We start from the raw sequence: 23,783 nt of genomic DNA, 5'->3' as shown, positions 1-23,783 counted from the left end.
TTACCAGTGGCAGGCTGGGTAAAGCTGCTTCCTAAAGGGGGAAAGCAACTGGTTTTTCTGAAGAGGCTTTTCCTCCCCCACTCTTGCAGGCAGCCAAAGCTAATCCCTCCAAGTTTGACTGGAACAGCTGAGATGTGCCCTGCATAGCTGCAGGCCTTCCGTGGACTCACATTGCCTGCGTGTTGGGGCCACCTTCCTCTTTTCTCGTGCGGATCCTGCCAGCTGTCCTAACTTCTGTTAAAGCACAGGGAGGGGTTAAATGATACCGAAGCACAGTGTCATGAAAGAGATCCTTTACTTGTATCAGTATGACTCTTTTCTCCCATTTCTTTCCATAGCAGAAGATTTTATGCTGCTAATCCTAACACCTGTCTCTGCCAGAGACAGTGTGAAGGGTGTGGTGTGCGCGCGCACTTGCGCACATTCCCACCCAAGGCAGGCTAGGAAACCAATACCAGTTCCATCTGCCTCCCATGTCCTGGATTGGGAGTGTTCCTTCTGACGTGCACTTACGGTCTGGGGCATATATATTATTTGGGCTCCTGTATACATTCTACTTCTACCCTTGTAGTGTGCCACTTTACGGAGCTTATGTTCTCTCCCCTGGCTGTCATTCCCTGCCTCTTGAACTTCTGATTGAGTCGTCAGTCAGCCGCTCGTGCCATTTTCAATCTGTAACTGCTAACTCAGTTGGAGCTTCTTGTTGTTCTCCTGAACATCTCTTTCTTCTGCGTGTTGCCGAATCCTATTGGGGTGGAGGCTGGGCCTGAACCACACTCCAACTTCGCCAGTTGAGCCAGTGTACCTGTCTCTGCAGACTGGAAGCCAGCCAACTATTGTTTCTGGTGCTTCTAGTTCCTGTGGTGTGGACAGGACAGACTAAAGACAACAAAGACTTGAGACGTGTTCTGTGCTGTCCTTGCCTGTTTCCTCCCCTCTGCTATGTATGGTGTGTACTGTATGGATTATCAGTATCCTGTGGTCCAGGTAAGCTGAGTTACAGCGTGTTTCTTCAGTGCTGTTTGCTGTGAAGGTTTATGGTAAAAGGAAGTAATTACAGGTTTTCTGTCATTTGACCTGGTATGTTAGTCAGGGCATAGATTTCTCAACTTTCTTTTGCCTTTTCGTTTTCCTTTCTTCTCCTCTCTTTTCTCCTCTACCCTTTCTCCACTGTCTCCCCTGCCCCCTTGGTAATTTACTGTAGCAGGAGGTTTGAACTTTATGTGTTGTTACTAGCTTTCAGCTTTAGAAGTTAGGAAGATTTTTGTGTGTGTGTGTGTGTGTGTAGGCAGGATGGGCTGGCAGTATAAATGTAGTGTAACACAGCCACCATGTTACAGTCAACTTCAGACTTCTTTTTGAGCAGCAGAGAAGCATAGGTGGCAGCTTCCAAATGTTGCTATATTTTTTAGAAAAGTAATACTTAATAGAGGTCATTCTCTACATAGTGAGACTATTTTAGGTGATTTTAAGTCTAATGATTTAGGTTATTTGTGATAGAGTTAGTGGCATTTGCATTAAGTTGTTGAAACTTGGAATCAGAAATATTAAGTCATGATCAAACATATTCCACAGTGTTTAAATGCTAGCGGTATATTAAGTCACATTGAGCGCAGAGTCATTGAGGCTCAGATATAGTTTGATGCTATTTTCATGAAATGTGAAGGGGTTGAAATGATCTCTCATGAACCCTGACCATTTTAAAAAATATTTTTCATTTATTTATTTATTTATTTGCAAGCAGAGAGAAACGGACAGACAAGAGACAGAGAAAATTTGGGAGGAGTGCCAGGGCCCCCACCACTACAAACAAACTCAAAATGCATGTACCACTCTGTGCATCTGGCTTTTATGTGGGTACTGGGGAGTCAAACCTAGGCCCTTAGGCTTTGCAAGCAACCTTCTAAGCCATGGAACCATCTCTCCAGCTCCATGACTATTTTAATTGTGCTGAAAACGTAGAGTAGGAAAATAAAAAGTCAATACAATCAATTCTGAATTATAATTACTACTTGGTCTCTCAGTTATTTGGTGTTATCATGGCCCTTAATTTTTATTCTTTTTCTTTCAAAAGGGCACTTTTAATAATTAGCCCCTAAATTGCAGGCTGGAATGTATAGGGTTAAAGAAATACGTACTACTAAAAGAAATGGCAAGCTTCTTACTAAGAATTGGGGGCTGGGCTGGAGTGATGGCTTAATGGTTAAGGTGCTTGCCTGCAAAGCCAAAGGACCCAGGTTTGATTCCCCAGGACCCATGTAAACCAGATGTACAAGGTGGTACACACATCTGGTTTGTTTCCATCAGCTGGAGGCCCTGGCATACCCATATTCTTATATTCTCTCCCTCTCTCTTTCTCCCCTCCCTCCCTCCCTCTTTCAAATAAATAAATAAGTAAGTAACATTAAAGAAAAGAATTAGGGGCTAAAGGCTAAAGCAAACTGTTGTGAATGGACCTGTTGGGGTCACTCTCCCAAGGAGCTCACTCTCAGTCAGGCCTAAAGCTGCCACTTTCTGATTCTGTTTCACTTTAACATTGTACTATAGTGCATATTTTATAACATCATTTTTGATTATTCAAATTAAGTGTGTATTACATTTGCCATAATAAGGTTTTGATAATTTTGTGGTTTTCAATGATTTCTGGACTATTTCTTTACTATCATAAAACAGTGGATTGGTCTTTCTTAACAGCTTAAGATTTGAAGTGTCATGAGACTAGATTAGAATAAAATCTTCTTACAAGTAAATATTATGGGCCTTAAATGAAAAACATCTGTGAACAGTACATTTCTGAGCCCAACTAGCCAAGTGCTGGAATACACACACACATACATGTATGTATATGTATGTATGTATATGTATATTATTTATTAGAGACAAAGAGGCAGAGAGAGAGAGAGTATGTGTGTGAGAGAGTGTATGTGTTTGTATATATGTATGTGTGAGAGAGCGTATGGATGTTCCAAGACCTCTAGCCACTGAAAATGACATATGCACCACCTTATCTGGCTTTACTTGGGTACTGGAAATTGAACCTGGGTCCTTAGGCTTTGCAGTCAAGTGCCTTAACCACTAAGCTATCTCTCCAGCAAACTTTTGGTAACTATAACATATACAAAATTGCCCAAGGGAACAGTTTGAAAAGTTAAGTTTCCCAAGAGAACTTAAATATTAGAAATATGAAAAAATTAATTATGGTATGTAAGTGAAATTTTTGAGATAGACAATTGACCACCATCCACTCTAATTGAAGGGAGGACTAAAGAGTTCCTGTTTCAGTTTTAGGAGTATAGCTTAGTACTTGAATACTTGTCTAGTATGTATGAAGTCCTGGGTCGGACTGCCAGTACCACCCACAAGAAATCCTCTTCAGCCTCTATGACACACGTTGATCAAGACTTTGCAGTAGATTCTGTTTGTCCGTGGTCACATGAACTGGGTATTCCAGATCCCTTCAGTCCTTGAGACTTGTTTTTGCTTTTTTGAGGTAGGGTCTCACTGTAGCCCAGGCTGATCTGGAGTTCACTGTGTAGTCTCAGGGTGGCCTTGAACTTACAGTGATCCTTCTACCTCTGCCTCCCACAGTCCTTGAAACTTACCATTGACAAGTGTAGCATTGAGAATTTGAAACCACACTTTCTGGCTTTGCTCCATTTACTAGGCTAGTCGATCTGAAATTAAGAATGTTTAGAAATACAGAAAATGGGATGTTAAATTTTAAAGATGCTTTCTTCATTTTACACATCAGCAAATTAATGGGATTTTTTTTAAAAAAGCTATTTTAAATAGAAGAATCTAAAGGTATTTTATAACTGTACTTATTATGTCTGTTAAGGCAATAATTTTCTTTCAGTGCATTTGTAAATGAATTATGATTATTTGCTACACAAACTCTTAATTGTAGCTATCAAATGTTCTTTTTAGCTTCTGTTACATTTTTATACTTAGTTAAATCAAAGCTGCTCATTGCATAATACCTTGAAGTTGTGTACCAGTGTGTTGAGAACTTGGAAATGCTTAAGGACATGACTGAATAATATTTTGTAATTAAAGGATTTGCACCTATTTTTAATTGATTGTTTCTAGAATTGCTAGTGTAGAGATAATGAAACAAAGTGAGTTCTTTTCAACAGGGGGTAATAAAGTATTTTACATACTTGACCTTTCATTCCTCTTACTGCTTTTTTTTTTTTTTTTTTTTTTTTTGAGGTCGTGTCTCACTCTGGTCCAGGCTGACCTGGAATTAACTATGTAGTCTCAGGGTGGCCTTGCACTCACAGCAATCCTCCTACCTCTGTCTCCTGAGTGCTGGGATTAAAGGCATGCACCACCACTCCCGAACACTCTTACTGTTAATAAAATCATGCAGATGATATTTATTGCTTTATTGTAATTTCTGCAGAACTTAATCTGGGCCAGATCAGTTTAGAATACAAGCAGAATAAAAGGTTACTAGACAAAAGCTTGACATATTGAGTATAGTTGCCCAGGAAAAAAATGCGTTTGAGAAGTTATACCTGAAGTTATTGTTGTAGACACTCTTTTTAAACACCACCTCTGATTGGATGGTAAAAATACAGTTACTGCTGCAAATTATGAGTACTATCTATTATCACAGTTGTTCCTTATGAAAAAGAAATTATAGATTATTTAACCTGTCATCAACATGGCAGCTGGAGAAAGAGGAAGCGGGTCCTAAATTAATGGAGGTAGCTAAATCCATGGATGGCTTAGGACAGGCAAGGACAGATAAGGATGTTAGGCTTCCAGAAAATTTGAGAGACAAAAAGGTTACCTCTGCGAAAGTTATTGTTGATACTGAGGTACGGTGTGCCCAGTGCTGGGGGTGCTGGTGCATGTGCTGTCTGTCACGTTGCTAATGGGAAGGTGACTGGCTCCAATATAGACACACACGCTAGTTTCTCACTCGGCATTAGTTTATCGAGCACCAATAGACTAATTTTCACAATATTAATCCTGCTAATCTTTGACATGGGATCCCTTTTCAAGCTTCTAGTGTCTTAGTCAACTTCCTCTTTTCAGTGTTTTCACACCTACCACATGCTAGATACCATGATACACACACAGATACAGTGACAAGCCAGCCAGCAGAGTCTCCAATAATGTAATGACAGAGACAGGGCAGAGTTTAGTATTAAAGCAATATTCTGTTTCACTCTTCACAGTTTAAATATGCATTTAAAAGTATTTCTTCATTTATTTACTTATTATTATTATTAATTTTTATTTTTTGTTTTTTCAAGGTAGGGTCTCACTATAGCTTAGGCTGACCTGGAATTCACTATGCAGTCTCAGGGTAGCCTCTGACTCGAACTCTTAGTGACCCTCCTACCTCTCTCTGCCTCTGGGATTAAAAGGCATGCACCACCACACTGGCTAAAGTATTTATTTATTTATGGAAAGAGAGAATGAGAATGAATATGGGTGAGCCAGGGCCTCTTGCTGCTGTAAACAAACTCCAGATGCTTGCACCACTTTGTGCATCTGGCTTTACATGAGTACCAGGGAATTGAAACCAGGCTGACAGAGTTTTCAAGCAAGCATCTTTAACTGCTGAGCCATTTCCCCAGTTCCATAATCATGTATTAGTTTCTTGATAATCCAGGTATTTGAACATTTGTTTATATTCCATCTCTTGTAGTATTTGTCTAAGAAATTTCTCCTTAATTGCTCACAGAATGCCAAGCATATATAAATAGTTTCAGCTTTATAAATGACTCAAACTATCTAGGATTTGGGATGTCTTTTTTGGGGGGCGTGGATTTCATGGTAGGGTCTCACTATGTAGTCTCAGTGGCCTTGAACTCACAGTGATCCTCCTACTTCTGCCTCCCAAGTGCTGGATTAAAGGTGTGTGCCACCATGCCCAGCTATTAGGATTTGGAATATCTTAAAGATATGATTCAGTTACCCAAAGACAAATATTAATTCTGGAAGTAATACTTGATAATTTCTCTGGCCTTACCAGTGTCTTGTTCTCAAGGTACTTGGGGTAGACAAATAAATGTAGGGATTTTTTTTATCTGTATGTAAGTATGCATACTTTAAAACTGCTTGTTTCAAATTCTGTTCCCACTCCCCGAAATTGTAATTGTACCTTGCCTAAACTAGAGAAAAGAAGCTGGGAAATTATCTAACTCACATTAAAGGGGATGTTGGGACAAAGGAAGTTTTTAAAATAGTGTTGTGTTAGAGATACTTCTGGAAAGGTTTCTGATATCTACTACTAGGAGTAAATTGTTATTTACATTTGCAGTTATTGAATGGGGGTGTGTTGTGAAGAGTTTTTATGCTAACAAGTTTTTATTGTTACAGGAAAGGATATCCTATCTCTTTAATGTTGCTTTTCACTTAGGTGTTAGAGGCAGCCTGGGAAGGTATGGGCAAGCCCTGATTCTAGTTTGGGGCTCTCAAATCAGCTTTTATAGTATACCTAGTATGTGGGAGGAAGGTAGGGAAGTTGAGTCACAGCCATAAAATTGTAAAGGGCAAACACATATGAAGTGTGAGGTTTTTTTTTAATTAGTAGGTATTACTCTGTCTAGAATCTAAAGTATTCAAATAAAGCTTTTCTCCTACCTCCCCTTTTTTTGAATTCTCAGCTTGTTTAAAAATTATGGAGTAAATTTCTACATTTGAAAAGTATTACCAAGTACATTTTTAGAAGAATGATTTCATATTATAGTACTTTGATAACTATGAAGACACTTCACTTTTATTTAACAAATACGGCTAAATAATGGCTAAAGACAGAAATCAATGCATTGTTTGATTTCAACAGACATTTTTTCATTGGAGTGCATTCGAGCACTAGATTAGGAACTGGAACATGATATAAAGCATGATTTCTACTGCAGGCTGCTCACAGGGTAGTCAAGATAATGCAGAAGAGTAACTGCAAAGGTGGGTGGTAAGGCCAGGCCAGGTGGTCTGAGCCAGATGCAGGAGAGCAGGCAGGGTCAGGAAAGGTGGTCCTGCAGCGAGAGTCCCTGAGGTAACCTTGGAGGGTGAACTGGCAGCTGGCAGGCCTTCCTCAGGGCCATGCAGAAAAGGAGCTGCTACTCTCTGTCGTGTGGCAGGGAAGGAAGACCACGGGGGTCCGGGGGTGTAGTGAGTGAGTCTAAAAGGTAGGCTGAGGCAGGTTATGTTTTCAGTCCCTGCTTAGGAGTTGTTCATATGAGCCTTTAAAAACAGGAGGGGGGGGGGCTGGAGAGATGGCTTAGCGGTTAAGCACTTGCCTGTGAAGCCTAAGGACCCCGGTTCAAGGCTCGACTCCCCAGGACCCACGTTAGCCAGATGCACAAGGGGGTGCAAGCATCTGGAGTTCGTTTGCAGTGGCTGGAAGCCCTGGCGCACCCATTCTCTCTGTCTACCTGCCTATTTCTGTATCTCTTTCTCTCTCAAATAAATAAATAAAAATAAAATATTTAAAAAAAAAACAGGAGGGGGGACTCTAGTAATAAACCTAACCACCAAGGTGAAAAACCTCTACAATGAAAACTATAAAACACTGTAAAAGGGCTGCTCGTGGTGGGACACATTTCATAGGTAGGAGGATCACTGTGAGTTCAAGGCCAGCCTGAGACTACATAGTGAATTCCCAGGTCAGCCTGGCCTAGAGTTAGACCCTACCTTGAAAAACCAAAGAACAAGGGGGAAAGTAAAAGAAGGAAGTTGAAGATACTAGAAGATAGAAAGGCATTCCATGTTCATAGATCAGCAAGATTAATAATTGTGAAAATGACTATATTACTAAAGGCCAATGAAATCCCCAACAAAATTCATTAATATTTGCCACAAAATTTTTTTTAAGTCTAAAATCATATGAGGGCAAAAATAAATAAATGAAAATTCTAGGTAGCCAAAGCAATCCTAAGCAAAAAGAATTAATATTCAAGGTAACATAATACCCAACTTCAAATTATAGTGCCAAGACATAGTAACAAAAATAGACACATGGTACCAGTGGAAGAGAATGGAGGATCCAAAAACAACCCCACAGCTGCAAGGGCAGAAACACCAGCTTCTTCAACACATGCTCTGGGGTAAACTAGATAACCACATATAGAAGGCTGAAATTAGATCTCTTAGTTGAATCCTGTACAAAAATAATTCAAACCAGACCAAAAACTTAATGTAAGAGGAGATCATAGGTAAGAAACTTCTAGGTATAGGCATAGAGAAGGACTTTTTGAGTAGGACTTAAGAAGCTCAAGAAGTAATTCAAGAATTGATAAATAGGATTATATCAAAATGTTCATGTACAACCAAGGAAATATTTACCAGAGAGAAGAGGTAGCCTACAGAATGGGAGAAGTTCTGCCAGCTATTCATCTGACAAGGAATTAATATCAGAATTTATAAAAACCTCAAAAAATTAAGCACCAAAAACATACAGTCCTATCAATAAATGTACTGATGAAGTGAATAGTTATCCAAGACAGTAAGTGGCCAGTAAATAGGCCAAAAAAAAGTTCAGCATTTTAACCATCAGGTAAATCAAAACTTCATCAAAACTGTGGCCTGGTAGTATTTGGGAAGCTGAAGCAATGAAGGAAGACCTTAGGTCAGGAAAAGGGAGGGAGGAGGGAGTGAAAGAGAGCAACATTACAATTCCATTTCATCTCAACCAGAGTAGCTGTCATCAAGACTTTTTTTTAAAAATATTTTATTTATTTTATTTATTAATTTATTCATTTGAGAGTGACAGACATAGAGAGAAAGACAGATAAAGGGAGAGAGAGAGAAAATGGGCGCGCCAGGGCTTCCAGCCGCTGCAAACGAACTCCAGACGCGTGCGCCCCCTTGTGCATCTGGCTAACGTGGGACCTGGGGAACCGAGCCTCAAACCGGGGTCCTTAGGCTTCACAGGCAAGCGCTTAACCACTAAGCCATCTCTCCAGCCCAAGACTTTTTTTAACAGTGGCAGTGACACACAAGCCTGGCAGAAGCTGCTATAGGGAGACACTTATTTCAGTTCATAGTTTGGAAGGTTCAGTATGTCTTGATGGAGGGGACAGAGTGGCAGAGCTTGCAGCATGGCTTGTTCACATTTCGGCCAAGCACTAAGGCTGGCACTACTCCCTGGGGACCCATGTCTACTTTGTGTCCCAGAGGTTGTGCAGCCTCTTGGAATGGCACCTCCAGCTGGAGGCACCAACTGTTCAAACACATAAGTTTGTGCACTGTGGGAATAAGTAGGAAGGTTTCTCAAAAAGCTAAAAAATAGAGATGTCCTATACCCATATCATTCCTGGCTACCTAACCATGTGGTACATGTCTACATCAATAGAATCATTCTAGGTACCCACCAACAGAGGAATAGACAAAGACACATGAATACACAGCTGTGAAGAGCAACATTGTATCATTTTCAAAAACATGGATGGAACTGGATGGAGATAATAATAATAAGCAAAATAAGCCAGATTTCTAGTATCACATGCCTTTTCTCTTGCAGGGGTGCTTTACCAAGGGAGCAGTATGGGGAGGTAACAGCAGAGGGAATGTGATCAAAGCTTCATCAAGCCCATTTTTACAATTAATAAAAGCTATTAACACTAAAAAGAGAGTTTGAATCTTCCCCATAAGGAAGTGGCGTGACTCTTCTGGTGGCAGCGAGAAACATGGAAGGAAGAGTGCTCAAGCAGGCACCTCAGAGCTGGGCTGGCTGGGACAGGGACTCAGAAATCCACAGAGCCTGCTTCTGACCCGAAGCAGTGTCTTAGCGGGAGGGGGAGGCCTCCACCTAGAGCTTTCAGTCTGACTTTTGACCCTTGCTGGCTTAGCCACCTGTGGGCAAGAGTTTATCCTCGTCTAGCTGGGCTTCAGGAGACTAAATGGACTAAAACTATGTATAGTTGACTAGTTAGAAGATCTCTCAGCTAAGACTTCAGGAATAGGGAATTTAGCCATTCATCAAAAAACAAACATGGTAGAACAAGTGCTAGAATGCAAGTGTCACCTACAGGGGGACTTTGATGTCCCTTGTCCATGACTGTTTCCCAGTCTAGAATAGTACCTGAGTGCATAGTAGGCACTTAGTTGTTGCATGAATCAGTGATCCAGCTTTGAGAATTTATTTTTGGACATTTATTTTTTCTGAAGTAGGTTACCCTCTTAATTCAGGCTGACCTGGATGGAACTCATTGCATAGCCCAGGCTAGCCTTGAACCCATGGCACTCCTCCTACCTTAGCCTCTTGAGTGCTAGGATTAAGGGTGTGTGCCACCATATCCAGCTCAGTTTTGGACTTTGAAAGTGAAGGAGTACACGTATGGTTTTGAAATAGAGTTGACTCTTTTTTTTGGCTAATGGAATATATTTTACTCTGCAGTTAGGAGAGATGTGAGATAGGAATGGAGTCATTGCAGTGCCAGAGTGAGTTAGAAATCCTGGAGCATCTTTGAGGATTGGTATCTGCTTGAGAATCCAAGGAACACTGTGGCTCCACTGTGCATGGAAAAACGCATAAGAGAACACATGCTTACTGGGATGCTGATATGAGGAACAAAACAGTGAACTTTGGGTGGAAATCCTTCTGATATGCAGTAAACAGTGAGAGTAGCACCTTGAGTAATACCAACATTCAAAGAGGGGCAGAAGAAGGATGGTACAAGAGAGAGGTAAACAGGAAAAGAGAAATGTTAAGAAAGACAGGCATCCTTTTATTGTTGTTGTTGGTTTGTTTTTTAGGAGGTAAATAGCTGAGAGAGCCTTAGTACTTGGGATGACCAGACACAGCTATAGCTTGAGACCCACCAGCAGGGCCACACAGGCTGCCTGCGTAGAAGTGGCTGGTGGGATGGTAGTAGATAAGAAGGCTGGGACTCCAGCATTCCAAGCTCTGGAAGATAAACTTTCAAATGAGTAGTATGGGAGAAAGGAAGCCCACTTCTGGAGAGTGAGTGAAACGTTACAGAACAATCAAGGAATTGCGACAACTTGAAGTACCCTTTCCTTCATTTGTTTAGAACACTTTTTAAGTACCTACTGTGTCCCAGGTACACTGTGGAAGCTGGTAAGTGGGCTGATCCACGAGCGTGGCATTATCTTCCACAGCTGACAGTCTTTTGGTGTGCTTAGGTACCACCTCCCCACCACCATCCTCCACCTGGCTTTACATTCCCAGACAAAGACAGACTGGGGCACACTAGGCACATTCAGCCAACAGGCGACTCCGGTGGTTTTGCTAGGTCAGACTCACTCAAGCTGTTCAACTGCTCTTCTCTCTTGGGCACTAGGGAGTAAATTGTCCTGTATAATTCCAGCCGTTAAAGTCAGAGACACACTTGAAAATATCATTGCCCAGTGCTCACTGTGATCCTGATATTCAGCAAGTTCATAAGTCATTTTAGTATTTTTTTATTTTCAGCTCATACCATCTATGCCTTTTGTAAACGATTTCTTTTTTGAGGTAAACTCAACTGATTGCCTTTTTTGTTTTCAATGAGAGAGAGAATTGGCACACCAGGGCCTCTTGCCACTGCCATCAAACTGCAGACATGTGTGCCCCTTGCACACGTGCAGCCTTGTGTGCTTGTGTCACTGTGCATCTAGGACGGGGACAGTTGAGCATGGGTCCTTAGGCTTTATAGGCAAGCGCCTCAGCTGCTAAGCCATCTCTCCAGCCTGGCAATGGATTTGTTTGTTTATTTGCAGAGAGAATATAAATGGGTGTGCTAGGGCCTCTAGCCACTGCAAACGGACTCCATATGCATGCACCACTTTGTGTATCTGCTTTACATGGGTACTGGGGAATCAAACGCAGGTTGTTAGGCATTGCAAGCAAGTGCCTTAATGGCTGAGCCATCTCTCTAGCTCTGATGAAGAATTTTTTTAAGCTCATTATTTGCAGTATAAAAACTGGTCCTGAGTGTAAAAATGCAGCATGGACTGTGGACCTGAGGAAACCTTTATCCTAGCCCTAGACTGTTTGTGTGTGGGACTCTCTCATTTCCCTTTTTACTAAAAAGAACTTCACTTTGCTGCTATGTGGAGGCTTCATTCATTCATACCTGAGTGTCAAGGTGGCTGTGGCTTTCCTGGATTTTTTTTTTTTTTTTTGAGGCTTTTGCCAAGAGTAGTATACTGGCCTAGTGGATTGATTCAGAGAATGTCCAGTACATTGATTGGCAGGTTTATTTCATGTGTTAGAGCTGAAAACACACTTGTTTCATAAATAGTCCGTTTTCCCCCAGAAGTAGATTGCCTTCTGTGTACTTGCCTCCACTAAACCAACCTTCTTCCTTCCCTCTTTCCCTCCCCTCTTCCTCTCTTCTGGCTGTATTTATATGTTTGTTTGAAACAGCATCTTAATCTGTAGTCTAGGCTGGTCTCATACTCAAGGTGACTGGCATGGTAGCACACACCTTGAATCCCAATACTCAGGAGACTGAGGAAGGAGGATTATTCCGAGTTTGAGATCAGCCTGCACTACAGAGTGAGTTCCAGGTCATCCAGGGTTAGAGTGAAACCCTGCCTTATAAAAGGGTGGCTGGGGTGGGAGAGGTGGCTCAGCAGTAAAGGTTCTTGCTTGCAAAGCCTCCTGGTCCATGTTCAATTCCCCAGTACCCATGTAAAGCAAGAAGTATAAGGTGGCACATGTATCTGGAATTTGTTTGCAGTGACAAGAGACCCTGGTATAACCGTATACACTCACAAATGAACAAATAAATGAATGGAGAGATGAATAATATTTAAAAATAAAACAGTGATCCTCCTGCCTCAGCCTTCCCAGTGCTGGGATTACAAGTGTGCACCACCATGCCCTGCTTTCACCTACCCCTTTTTTGCCTACTAACTTTATCTTTAAAAATGTTTAGTTGCTGGGGGAAGAGGACAAAAGCAGGGAATTATGATCAAATTCTAGGATATGAATGTGTGAAAATTCTCAATTAAAATATGTATATTAAAAGTTGGTGGGGCTGGAGAGATGGCTTAGTAGTTAACATGTTTGCCTGCAAAGCCAAAAAAGGATCATGCTTCAATTCTCCAAGACCACGTAAACCAGGAGCACAAGGGAGCGCATGCATCTGGAATTCGTTTGCAGTGGCTGAAGGCCCTGGCATGCCCATTCTCTCTCTCTCTCTCTCTCTCTCTCTCTCTCTCTCTCTCTCTCTCTCTGCCTCTTCCTCTCTCAAGTAAATAAGTAAAATTTTTAAAAATATTTTCAAAAAAGTTCTATTGCAAGCCAGGCGCGGTGGCGCATGCCTTTAATCCCAGCATTCCAGAGGCCAAGGTAGAAGGATCTCTGTGAGTTCAAGGCCAGCCTGAGACTACATAGTGAATTCTAGGTCAGCCTGGGCTGGAGCGAGATCCTACCTCATAAAACTAAACAAACAACAACCAAAAAGTTGGATTGCATTTGTCCACACATTCCAGAGCACTGGAGTTCACTCATGCTTCCAGAGACTCTGTAAAAGTGCTCAATAAGAACAGGCCTAGCCCTTGTACTGGTCACATAGTTTTCTCCTATTTACCTGTTCTTGTTTTCTCTACTACCAAAGATCCCATCTCTTATACATCTTTCTGGATACATTATGGATTGTATCAGACTTAGACATAGACAGGTATCGATAAAATGCCAGAATAGCTCCATCTGTATTGTAGGTACTCAGTAAACAGCTCTGTTTTCCTGGTCTCTAGGTTTTACTAATAGTTCTTTGCAAAATTATTAAAATGATCACTAACTGAGGAAGACATAGTGATGTTTTGGCAAAGTGTCAACCAACAGTATTGCAGGGTACATTTCAGAAAGCCTCGTTCTACATTGTGCCAAACAATCCTCCTGGAGATTGCAACAAACTCTATTCGTACCATGATCATTGATTTTAAATTTTGACTTTTTAAAATAGGAAGCTTAGGGGCTAGAGAAATGACTTAGCATTTAAGGTGCTTGCCTGCAAAGCCTAAGGACCCAGGTTCAATTCCCCAGTACCCACGTAAGCCAGATGCACAAGGTGGCGTATGAGTCTGGAGTTTGCTTGCAGTGGTTAGAGGCCCTAGTATGCCCATTCTCTACCTTTCCCTCCCTCTCTTTTCATCTATCATGTAAATGAATGAATGAATAATTAAATAAATACTATACTTTAAAATAGGAAGCTTAGCTTTGCATTTAATCTATTTGATCTTTGGATAGGCTGTTAGTGATAGTAAACAGTAAATACAGCAGAACTACTATATGTAGTCCTTAGAACAGGACACCATCAGAATTCTAAAAATTCAGAGGTCTTCATTTTTGATACATTGAGACAGTTGGCAAAAATCATAAATATATCAAACATCTGTATAATGTATAATAATAGTTAAGTCTTTAATATATAAGATAGGGAGTTTATGGAATTTAAATTCAGAAGTTAAAGACTTTTCCCAAGATCACTAGCAAAGAATAGAGACAGAGCAGGCTTTGAGGCTCTTTTCATTGTCTTTTTTAATAAGAGAACTTTGAAGAAGCTTTTGTGTTCAAGTCTCTATTTATAGCACTCTATAGTAACAGTTACTATTTACAGTAAAGACGCAGGTGCTGGTGTGTATATATGAGATTTCTTTCCAGGAGAGGCTGAGACCTAGAAGGGGAAAACACAAAGGGTGAATCCTCGTTAACTAGATTTTTTAATGACTGCAAGCTTTTAGCAGTCAAATTTGTACACACCTTAGGTTTCTTGAACAGTTTTATTGTGTTGACACCTTTTTCAGAATCTCCAGGGGTTTTTATGAATAGAAAAAAAAGTAGGCACTTTACTGACTTCCTCCTCTCCTTTAGTCCTGTGCCCTCATTGTGCCTTCCAGCCCTAGCAGACTTACACATAACCCTGTCCTTGAGAGCCTGCCTGTCTGTGCTCATTAAGCAGCATCTTGTGCCACACCTTTCATTAAATTCATGTATCTGTAAACTGTAGTACATCAGTGAAAAAATCAAATAATTTTTATTTATCACCAGAGTGTCATGTCCATCCTCTTTCAAATCTATATTAACATGGTAAGTTGGTGCAAAGGCTTCCAGTGCAATATAATTAATACGATCATCACATCCTTAAAATATGCCAGCACTTGGCGCCTGCCCCCCTCACTCCCCCCTTTCCATCCTACACACACATGCATACACGCACACACGCGTGCGCACAGCAAAGCGCACGACAAACTGCCATTCTCCTGTAATGCCTGCTTCTGGAGCTGGAAGCTGTCAGCCTGCTGGGAGGGGTGGGGGAGGAGGAAGAGGTGGGGCTCTGCTCTGATTAATTACCTTAGGCATTCAGGGGTGGGGCTTCCTACAGCCATCTGCCTGAGATATGGGAGGGAGCTGGAGAAAGAAGGAGGGGGAGAGACTGCCAGAGAGGAAGAGAAAAGAAAGGAAGAAACACTAGAAAGAAAAGGGAAGGAAAACAGTATAAAGCAAGGTCAATCACCCACTCTTAAATAACTAGCTTGGGGGGAGGGGGTGGCAAAGAGAGGGTCTTAGAGGTGTGCCCCAACACGGCTGCTTTGAACCGTTTATCTTCAGTTCCATTTGGTTTATGGAGAAAAAGAAAATGGTAACTCAGGTAAGACTGGTGCTCCTGAGCACATTTCTGTCTCTGGGAATTGAGGAAAGGTGTGGGGGTGGACTATAGCCAGCCAAGTTTTAACCAGAGCTGTCTTCTTAAGAGCCAGATTTATTGTTGCCAGCTGAAGTGCCGGTCTGTCCGTGGAGCCGAGTATGTGTGCGCTGTGTGTCTCCGTGCCTTTCTCTCCCCTCCCTCTGCTCCATAGCAGATTCCCGTTTCCTGTACGGTGCAGCTGTAGCTCAGGAAAGAGCCTGTGGGGGTTTGTCTACCTCTTTGTCTTGGTTCTGAGAAGAGGGAGGGAGAGAGACTGCAGAGGTAGGAAGAGATTCTTGTAGACTGCCAAAAAAAGGGGAGAGGGAGTGACTTCCTTTTAAGAATTGCAGAAGAATTTGTGTTACAGGGAAATCTGATTCACTGATTTCTCAACGTTGGCTGTGGAATTGCCATTTGCCGCCTCGTTTCCAAATGGCTTATTTAAAACGTAGGTTAGGAAAGAAGGCTTCATTTTTTTGTGTGGCTTTGTTACTGGAAAGAATGTTTTAGTAGGAATCACAGGAGCATCCAGGTGCTGCAGCAAAGGCAAGAGGACGAATGTGAATGTATAAGTGACAACTAGCCAGCAGTTTCTGGCTTTAGAAGACGTTTGAAGGAGATGGAGTTGGAAATGGAACCTCTCCTCTCCTCTCCTCTCCTCTCCTCTCCTCTCCTCTCCTCTCCTCTCCTCTCCTCTCCTCTCCTCTCCTCTCCTCTCCTCTCCTCTCCCCCCCACCCCCTCCTTTCTCTGCCTTTGCTCGTCAAGCCTTGTCTCCACTGCATTTTAGCAAGTCATTCCTGACAAATGGAAAGGTGAATGCTCTTGCACTGAGCCCCTGGGCAGGTCTGTTTTTCTTGTTGGCACCTTCTGTATGCCCCTTTACCCTGTTTTCTTTATGTATGGTTTGGGAGGGAGTGAGGAGGCTGTGATTTATCAGGGGAGATCATTTACATGATAGGACTTTCAAACCCTTAGTCTCCTAGTTAGGATCCTTCTCTCTCCAGGCTTTTATGCCCAGTAGGGAAATTTCATCACCAGCCAGTGCTTTCCTTTTAAGGAGGTTGCCCTTTTTTTGTATTCTCTCTTCTCTTTCCCTCCAAGTCACCACTGGAGGGCGAGAGAGGCTTTGCCTATCAGCTAGAGGCATCATCTTCAGAGCAGGAATCCAGTTTAGTTAAATGTTATATAATGCCCTGCAGTGCTGTTTGGAAAGAGGGAAATCTGTAGTAAGATTTACCCATCATGACCCAGAGGAAAGAGAAATTTCAAAGACTATATCCTTCCAAAGTGATTTTCTACCACATCTGAGTTTGGAAATTATGAAGAAACCTTTCTCTGGGGGAAGTGGAGAAACTCTTGAAGTGTTTCTTAGACTTCTTATCTCTTTGTATAAAACTTGAAATAACTGTTTTATTTTTAAAAATAAGAGAAGACCTACTTCTGGATTCTCTTTGCTGCTTGTGAAGATGATACATTCTTAATGCTGAAACCCTCATTCGGTTTTCATTCGCTGGCAGTACTGGAGGGCACCAGCTCTCAGCTCTTACTGAAGGTTTTGCGACTACTCATTTTCTCATTATGTGCATGTTGAAGTCAGTGAAAGATTGATCCAAATGAGGATTTCTCACATGACGTTTTGTGTGGAACATGTCCATAGTTCATAGATGTGCCCAAGTATGCGTGTGACAGCTAATGCTCATGCGTGGGTGAGTATGCGTGTGACAGTTAGAATGCACATGCGTGGCTGCTCTTCATATTGGCTCTTAGTTATCAGATCTCATGGAAGCTGATGTTAGGAATGAAGTAGACATGCATAAAAACTGGAAATAGGGATATTTTTGCAGTTAAGAATTCCAAGAGATGAATTTATACCATTGTGTTTAATCAGAATGTGCCAAATACTGAAAGAAATAACTCATTTTGCTCACATTGAATTTATATACAACAGAAAAAGAATGTCACATTTGTCAACTTTCAGTATTATATCGTATTTGTTTTGGTATACATATTCTATGTTAATGTGGTGTAAATAGTTATAAATGATATTGAAAACAAAATTAAAGAGAAGAACAGGTTGGATCTTTTATTTGTCCTTATGGTTTTACTTTGTTTTCTTGGTTGGTGTGTGGGGCGGGGGGGGGGGGGGCTTGCTCATTTGTTTTGGACCAGCTATCCAGTACAAACAAAAAGAAGGCATATCAGCCCTGTCGCATAGCTTTTTCAGTGTAAACTGTCTATATTGGTTAGGGGTAGCTATCAAAGTTAAGTAGCTTGCTGCTTAACTGGACTAGTAGGTTAAGAAAAGCAGTGTAGATGCTTTGTCATTTCACGTGCTCCAGTCATTGCATCTTCACCTGAGACCCTTCCTGTGGTCCCAATTTCCCTCACTCAGTTGTTGGAAGAGGGTCTTTCAGTGGACACAGCTTACTCATCTGTTTACTGTGTCCGTGCATTTCTGCTTGATCTGCTTTGCTGTACATATGCACTGGGTTATATGGCTTTTATTGTAATTAGCAAGCTTCTCTATGTTGATGCTTTGCTTTTAAAAAAAAAAAAAGCAACTTAATGACAAAATTCTATTCTAGTACCCAGACATTCTTATGTGACATCCTAAAGAGTAACTTCATCTCTTACTGTTGGTTATATGCAGCAGTTTATCACTCTTTAAAAAATCTGATTCACATGCTCAAAAATACTGCTTCTCTCAGCTATGAAAATAAGTCAAAATAAAAAGAAGGAAAACTCATTCTCATAATGGGTCAAATACAACAGACAGGGTCGAAAATAACTTCATTTCTAATTAATAAGACAATGTTTAGCAAGACACAACCTTGGTTATTCTGTTTATTGTTGAGGAAGGTATTGGCAGAGATGAAAAGGTTTTACGATAGGGATGTGACTCTGAGGGTGTAAGACCGCAGCTCCAGGAACACTGAGCCCTCCCTTTCTTGGACAGTTCAGTGCTTTGCTGGCATTTTCTTCAAAATCTGTTTTCCATCAGAACCAGGAGGAGGGAAGGTGTTAAGAATAAGGGAGTTTGGAAAGGAGGTTGCTGTTCCTTTAAATACTGTGGTGAGTCCATGTGGCAGCAGGCCTCTCTGCTCTGCCCTTCTCTGCTCGGCTCCCAGTGTATTCTTTTGTAATGAATCACCAGTTCCATTGTCTGCTCTCTCCCTTTTGTAGCTGGAAGCTGAAGTCTCTCACCTGAGCTCTGCTCTTCAGTGCTGAGTAGTTGGGAGAAGAGGAGAGGAAGGGGAGGGGATTGTGTACTTTAATTAAAGACAATAGGACAGCAGGTATGTTTGCTTTGTTTCATTTTCTGTCTTTCTGATTTGGGCTTTGAAATGAGTTGATGTTGGAAATCTCGTCTATGATTTTGCTAAGCACATCTCATTTTTGTGAAATCTGGAAGTCCTTGGGTTAGTCAGTCTCCATTTTGTGGTCTTCTCCTAAAGAGGTTCCATTCGCCTGCCTGCCAGTCACGCTCCCTTTCCACCCGGACCTCATCCCACCCTCCGTCCACAGAGTGGAGCCCACATGGTTTGTTTTGGCACCCTTTCGATTTTCTATGGGCTGCACAGGATTCTGGGGAAGTTAGGGCACAGGCGGGGTTGGAGATGAAATTTATGTTCTTTACAATGAATAGAAAATGCCTCACTTTTTCCTTTAATTTGGTTTCTCTTTAACTTCTGCTTTAACCTGTTCTTGCCAAGGCCAAGGCTAGCTCTTGAAAAGTATTGCTAATGTAAAAATTACTTAGCTTTCCTGAAAAGAGACCCAAAATTCCACAAATGGAGCAATTCTGATTCACTAAATGATGTTTCACCTGCCACTACCCTCTCCACCCACATATGAAACCACACCACTTTCTCTTTTGCCCCTTCCCTCTTTTCTTTTTGTTTCTTTCCCCTCTCCTGCTTAGATTGGCAGTTGAGCCTGGGCAAGCTGAGTGTTTCACAACCAGTGATGCGGCTTGTGTTGTTATGCCTCCCCATTTCCAAGGCCTCTTTCACGATTGTAAGTCCTGGATTTGTTTATCCTTAAAAACTGCAAGCTCACACCTATACAGATGGCCATTTGGGGACAATTTCGTCTCTTTTGACTTTTGGTTTATAGAATGCTCAACTTTTAACTTCCCATGATATGTGAAAAGAAAAAAAATGAATATGCCTTGGAGTCACACAAGACTGACCTGGAACTCATTTTATATCCCAGGCTAGCCTCAAACTCAACAGTGGTTCCCCTGCCTCAGCCTGGAGTGCTAGAATTAAAAATGTCTGCAACCATGTCTGGTGAAAACCCTATTTCTATCCAAATAAAATTAAACAAAAATCTCAGTACTAGTCCCTATTGAGTGATTAGGTTAAGACCCAGAGGTCAGAAGGCAAGTAGATTTTCACCAGTTAGGTGGTGGCATGTTGCTTAATAGAACAGGAAAATAAACTTGACCGAGGAGCAGAAGGTAATATCCCTTCATTCCGGAATTTCTAAACTGTTGGTAACAGTATGTTTCAATAAGCTATAAAAACCAAGGAAAGTTGGGATATCGCAGAACAAAACTTAATTTTTTTAGTTTTATAGAGTGTGTGTGTGTGAGTGAGAGAGAGAGAGAGAGAGAGAGGGAGGGAGGGAGGGAGAGAGAACTGGTGCACCAGGGCCTCAGCCACTGCAATGGAACTCCAGACACTTGCACCACATAGTGGGCCTGAGAGACCTTGCACTTGCCTCACTTGTGTATCTGGCTTATGTGGGATCTGGAGAATTGAACATGGGTCCTTAGGCTTTGCAGGCAAGTGCCTCAACTGCTAAGCCACCTCTCCAGCCCAAAACAAAACTTTTATTTATTTTTTTTTAATTTTTATTTATTTATTTATTTGAGAGCAACAGACACAGAGAGAAAGACAGAGGGAGAGAGAGAGAATGGGCGCACCAGGGCTTCCAGCCTCTGCAAACGAACTCCAGACGCGTGCACCCCCTTGTGCATCTGGCTAACGTGGGACCTGGGGAACCAAGCCTCGAACCGGGGTCCTTAGGCTTCACAGGCAAGCGCTTAACCGCTAAGCCATCTCTCCAGCCCCCAAAACAAAACTTTTAACAAAGACAACCTTAGTAATACTAAGGTATTTCATTTAAATACATAAATTTCTATCATTCTTATAAATTGATGCATTTAGTCTAGGACAGTAAAGATCCTGGAAGCCATATTTTCACATTTATGAAGAATGATTCAAGGATGTAGGAAAAATGAATAAAGACAGCAGAATAAATGAATAATCAGGGCTGGAGAAGAGGGCTTAGCAGTTAAGGTACTTACCTACAAAGCCAAAGAACCCTGGTTCAATTCCCCAAGACCCACATAAGCCAGATGCACAAGGTGGTACATGCATCTGGAGTCATTTGTAATGGCCACAGGCCCTGCATGCTCATTCTCATTCTCTCTCTCTCAAATAAATAAGTAAAACATTTTTTAAAAGGAATAATCAGCATATCTTGATTTTTTTTGGGGGGGAGTGTAAGAGATTAAACAACTTTCAGTGACTCCAGATGACAGAAGAAGTAAGAATGGAAAGGCAATAACCTAAAGAGATCTAGGTTCATCACAAGGAAAACCATTTCACTCTTTAGCAACCAACAATGGAACTAATGAGGCACTACTTATGAGGCTGCTGGTATACTATAATACCACACTACTGCAGAATCAAACAGATCTCAGGCTTGAACTCTCTGTTTGTACCCAGAGTTACCAGGGTGCTTAACCTCTCCTCAAAGTCTTATACAAACAAAGGGGATGGGGACATAAATGTTTCATTGTAAATGTGATATGTATATAGTATTAGTTCAATATAGGTACACAAAACAAAGTTATTTCAGTGACAGTCATCACTGGTGGTGGTTAAAGCAAGGATGCCTAGACACCAGGAATGTAAGACTTACACATGAGGACCCTGACCTTATGAAGTTTCTTATGTTCTTTTGGAAGTGGTGAGGAGGGAGTAAGACAGACAATAAACAAACACACCTAACCGGCAATGAGCACTAAAACCAGTGACAAGCACATGCAAAGGATGGGGAATGGGAGTGGTAAGGGAGTGCTAGCTCCAGTCAAGGGAACCCTCTCCCTTGAGATGTGTGAGTAAACAAAGCAAGTCATGCGTGTTCTGTGGGAAGAGTGTGACATGAAGGACAATGAAAGAGCCAGAGCAGGAAGGTACAAGGTGCTTCAAGCAAATAACAAGGAGGCCAGTGCCAGGAGGCGAGGTACATGTAACAGAGATGAGACTGGACAGGTAAACAGGTTTCCTGATTGTACCGGGCTTCAGGGACCCTGGAATGGTCACAGGATTTACTTCAGAGTCTGAAAGAAACACATGTAAGGCTTCAATACAGACTTGACACAATCAGACAACCATTTTAAATGAGTCACTCTGGCAATGACCTGTAAGTAATTACTTGACACTAAGGGTTCCTACATTTCATCATTCAAGAATATGAACAATGGAAACCATGAATCAGAATCCAGCATTCTGACTGCCTACAAGAGGTTCAGCATCTGAGCCCAAGAACAAAAGGGTTGCAGGGCTATTGCATTCATAACTGGTGGAGTTCATGTACAATCTGGTGAACACATGGGCAAGAGAGCTTTGACAGTAATGGTAGAAAGCTGGGGATGGTGGTGAGGGTATTCAAGTGATGAGTCATGATTCTTGAACACTTTGAGTACCTAAACTGTCAAATTTTTGAGACTGGGACGGACAGACAGTGGTATCCCTTAGTAAGAATCTGTGTGAACATCACAAACATGTATCTGCCCATAGAAACAACCTAAGGAAAGATAGTGTTATCATGGGAAGTTAAAAGTTGAGCATTCTATAAACCAAAAGTCAAAAGAGACAAAAAAGAGATTTTAACCCATGATTATCTAGGCACTGTATCAAGTATGGTATAAAGAATATAGGCCTTGGTTAGAGGGTGAAGCTCAGTTGATAGAGTGCTTAACTAGCATGTATGAAGCCCTGGGTTTGACCTCACAGCCCCAAATGAAACTGGGCATTGTGGCACATGCCTGTAATCCCACCATTTGGGAGGGGGTGCCAAGAGGACGAGACGTTGAAGTCCATCTTCTACTACACACAGGCTTGCAGCCAGCCTCGACTACATACGACCCTGTCTCTTAAAAAGAAAAAAAAATGATAGGGTGGAGAGATGGCTTAGCGGTTAAGGCATTTCCTGCAAAGCCAAAGGACACCAGTTCAATTCCCCAGGACCCACATAAGCCAGATGCTTAAGGGGACGCACATGTCTAGAATTCATTTTCAGTAGCTGGAGGCCCTGGCGCGCACCTCTCTCTCTCTCTCTCTCTCTCTCTCTCTCTCTCTCTCTCAAGTAAATAAATAAATAAAAACTAAAAAAAAAAAATAAGTAGGGTATTGTGACACATGCCTTTAATCTTAGCACTTGGGAGGCAGGGGTGGGAGGATTGCCATGAATTCGAGACCACCCTGACACTACATAGTGAATTCCAGGTCAGCTTGGGCTAGAGCAAGACCCTACCTTAAAAAAACAAAACAAATAAATAACCCTTGATATATAATTTTTGCTTCCTACAAGCTCTTCCTTCCCTCACTAAATCGGTAAAAGTTATCTTTATCCTAAACTTTGAGAAATTTCTGTCTGGGAGCCTAAAGTTTCTCTGAGATAAGTATAAACTTGATCAGTTTAACATTTGATATATAACCAATTTCTTGAGATTGTATTGCAGCTCAGAAGTTGCACACAGTATTTTGCTGGAGTGCCCGCATAGGGTTATTACCTCTGTTGAGAAACACAAAGCACTTATTGGCCTTGGCACACATGGAGAACTGCTTCTATCCCCCCATACCAAAATCCACTGGACACCTGCAAATGCTACAAGCATGGTTGTTATTCTCTGTTGTTTGGGGAATAATTAATTGCAAGTAGAAAAAGTGCATGTTCAGTACAGACTTTTTTCTGAATATTTTCTTCTTAAAAAAGATATTTATTTGACAGAGGGCGAGGGAGGGAGAGAGAGAGATGAGAGAAAGAATGGGCATGCCAGGGCCTTTAGCCACTGCAAACGAACTCCAGACATGTTGTCCCCTTGTGCGTCTGGCTAACGTGGGTCCTGGGGAACCAAACCTGGGTCCTTTGGCTTTGCAGAC

General features: G+C 41.7%; 1 protein-coding gene across 27 annotated transcripts in view; it reads left to right on the top strand.

Moving 5' to 3' along the window:
* Rbfox2 (RNA binding fox-1 homolog 2) overlaps positions 1 to 23,783 on the top strand; it is a 277,312-nt gene that overhangs the window by 170,834 nt on the left and 82,695 nt on the right. Inside the window, exon 2 of one of the 27 annotated variants that reach the window (XM_045153025.1) lies at positions 18,787 to 18,899. The exons of 23 other annotated variants lie outside the window; for them this stretch is intronic. Coding sequence is in view for 3 of the 4 variants with exons in the window: in XM_045153023.1 (XP_045008958.1) it covers positions 17,268 to 17,309 (42 nt within the window). In the remaining variant the exon portion in view is untranslated. Of the gene's footprint in view, positions 1 to 945; positions 988 to 15,289; positions 15,567 to 17,264; positions 17,310 to 18,786; positions 18,900 to 23,783 lie in introns of those variants that run through there. 3 more of the 27 variants (XM_045153020.1, XM_045153024.1, XM_045153023.1) reach the window with 3 other exon arrangements.

This window comes from Jaculus jaculus, chromosome 6 (assembly GCF_020740685.1).
Source record: "Jaculus jaculus isolate mJacJac1 chromosome 6, mJacJac1.mat.Y.cur, whole genome shotgun sequence".
Lineage (NCBI taxonomy): Eukaryota > Metazoa > Chordata > Mammalia > Rodentia > Dipodidae > Jaculus > Jaculus jaculus.
The sequence above is the reverse complement of the archived record's forward strand: the minus strand, read 5'-3'. Positions and strand labels throughout refer to the sequence as shown.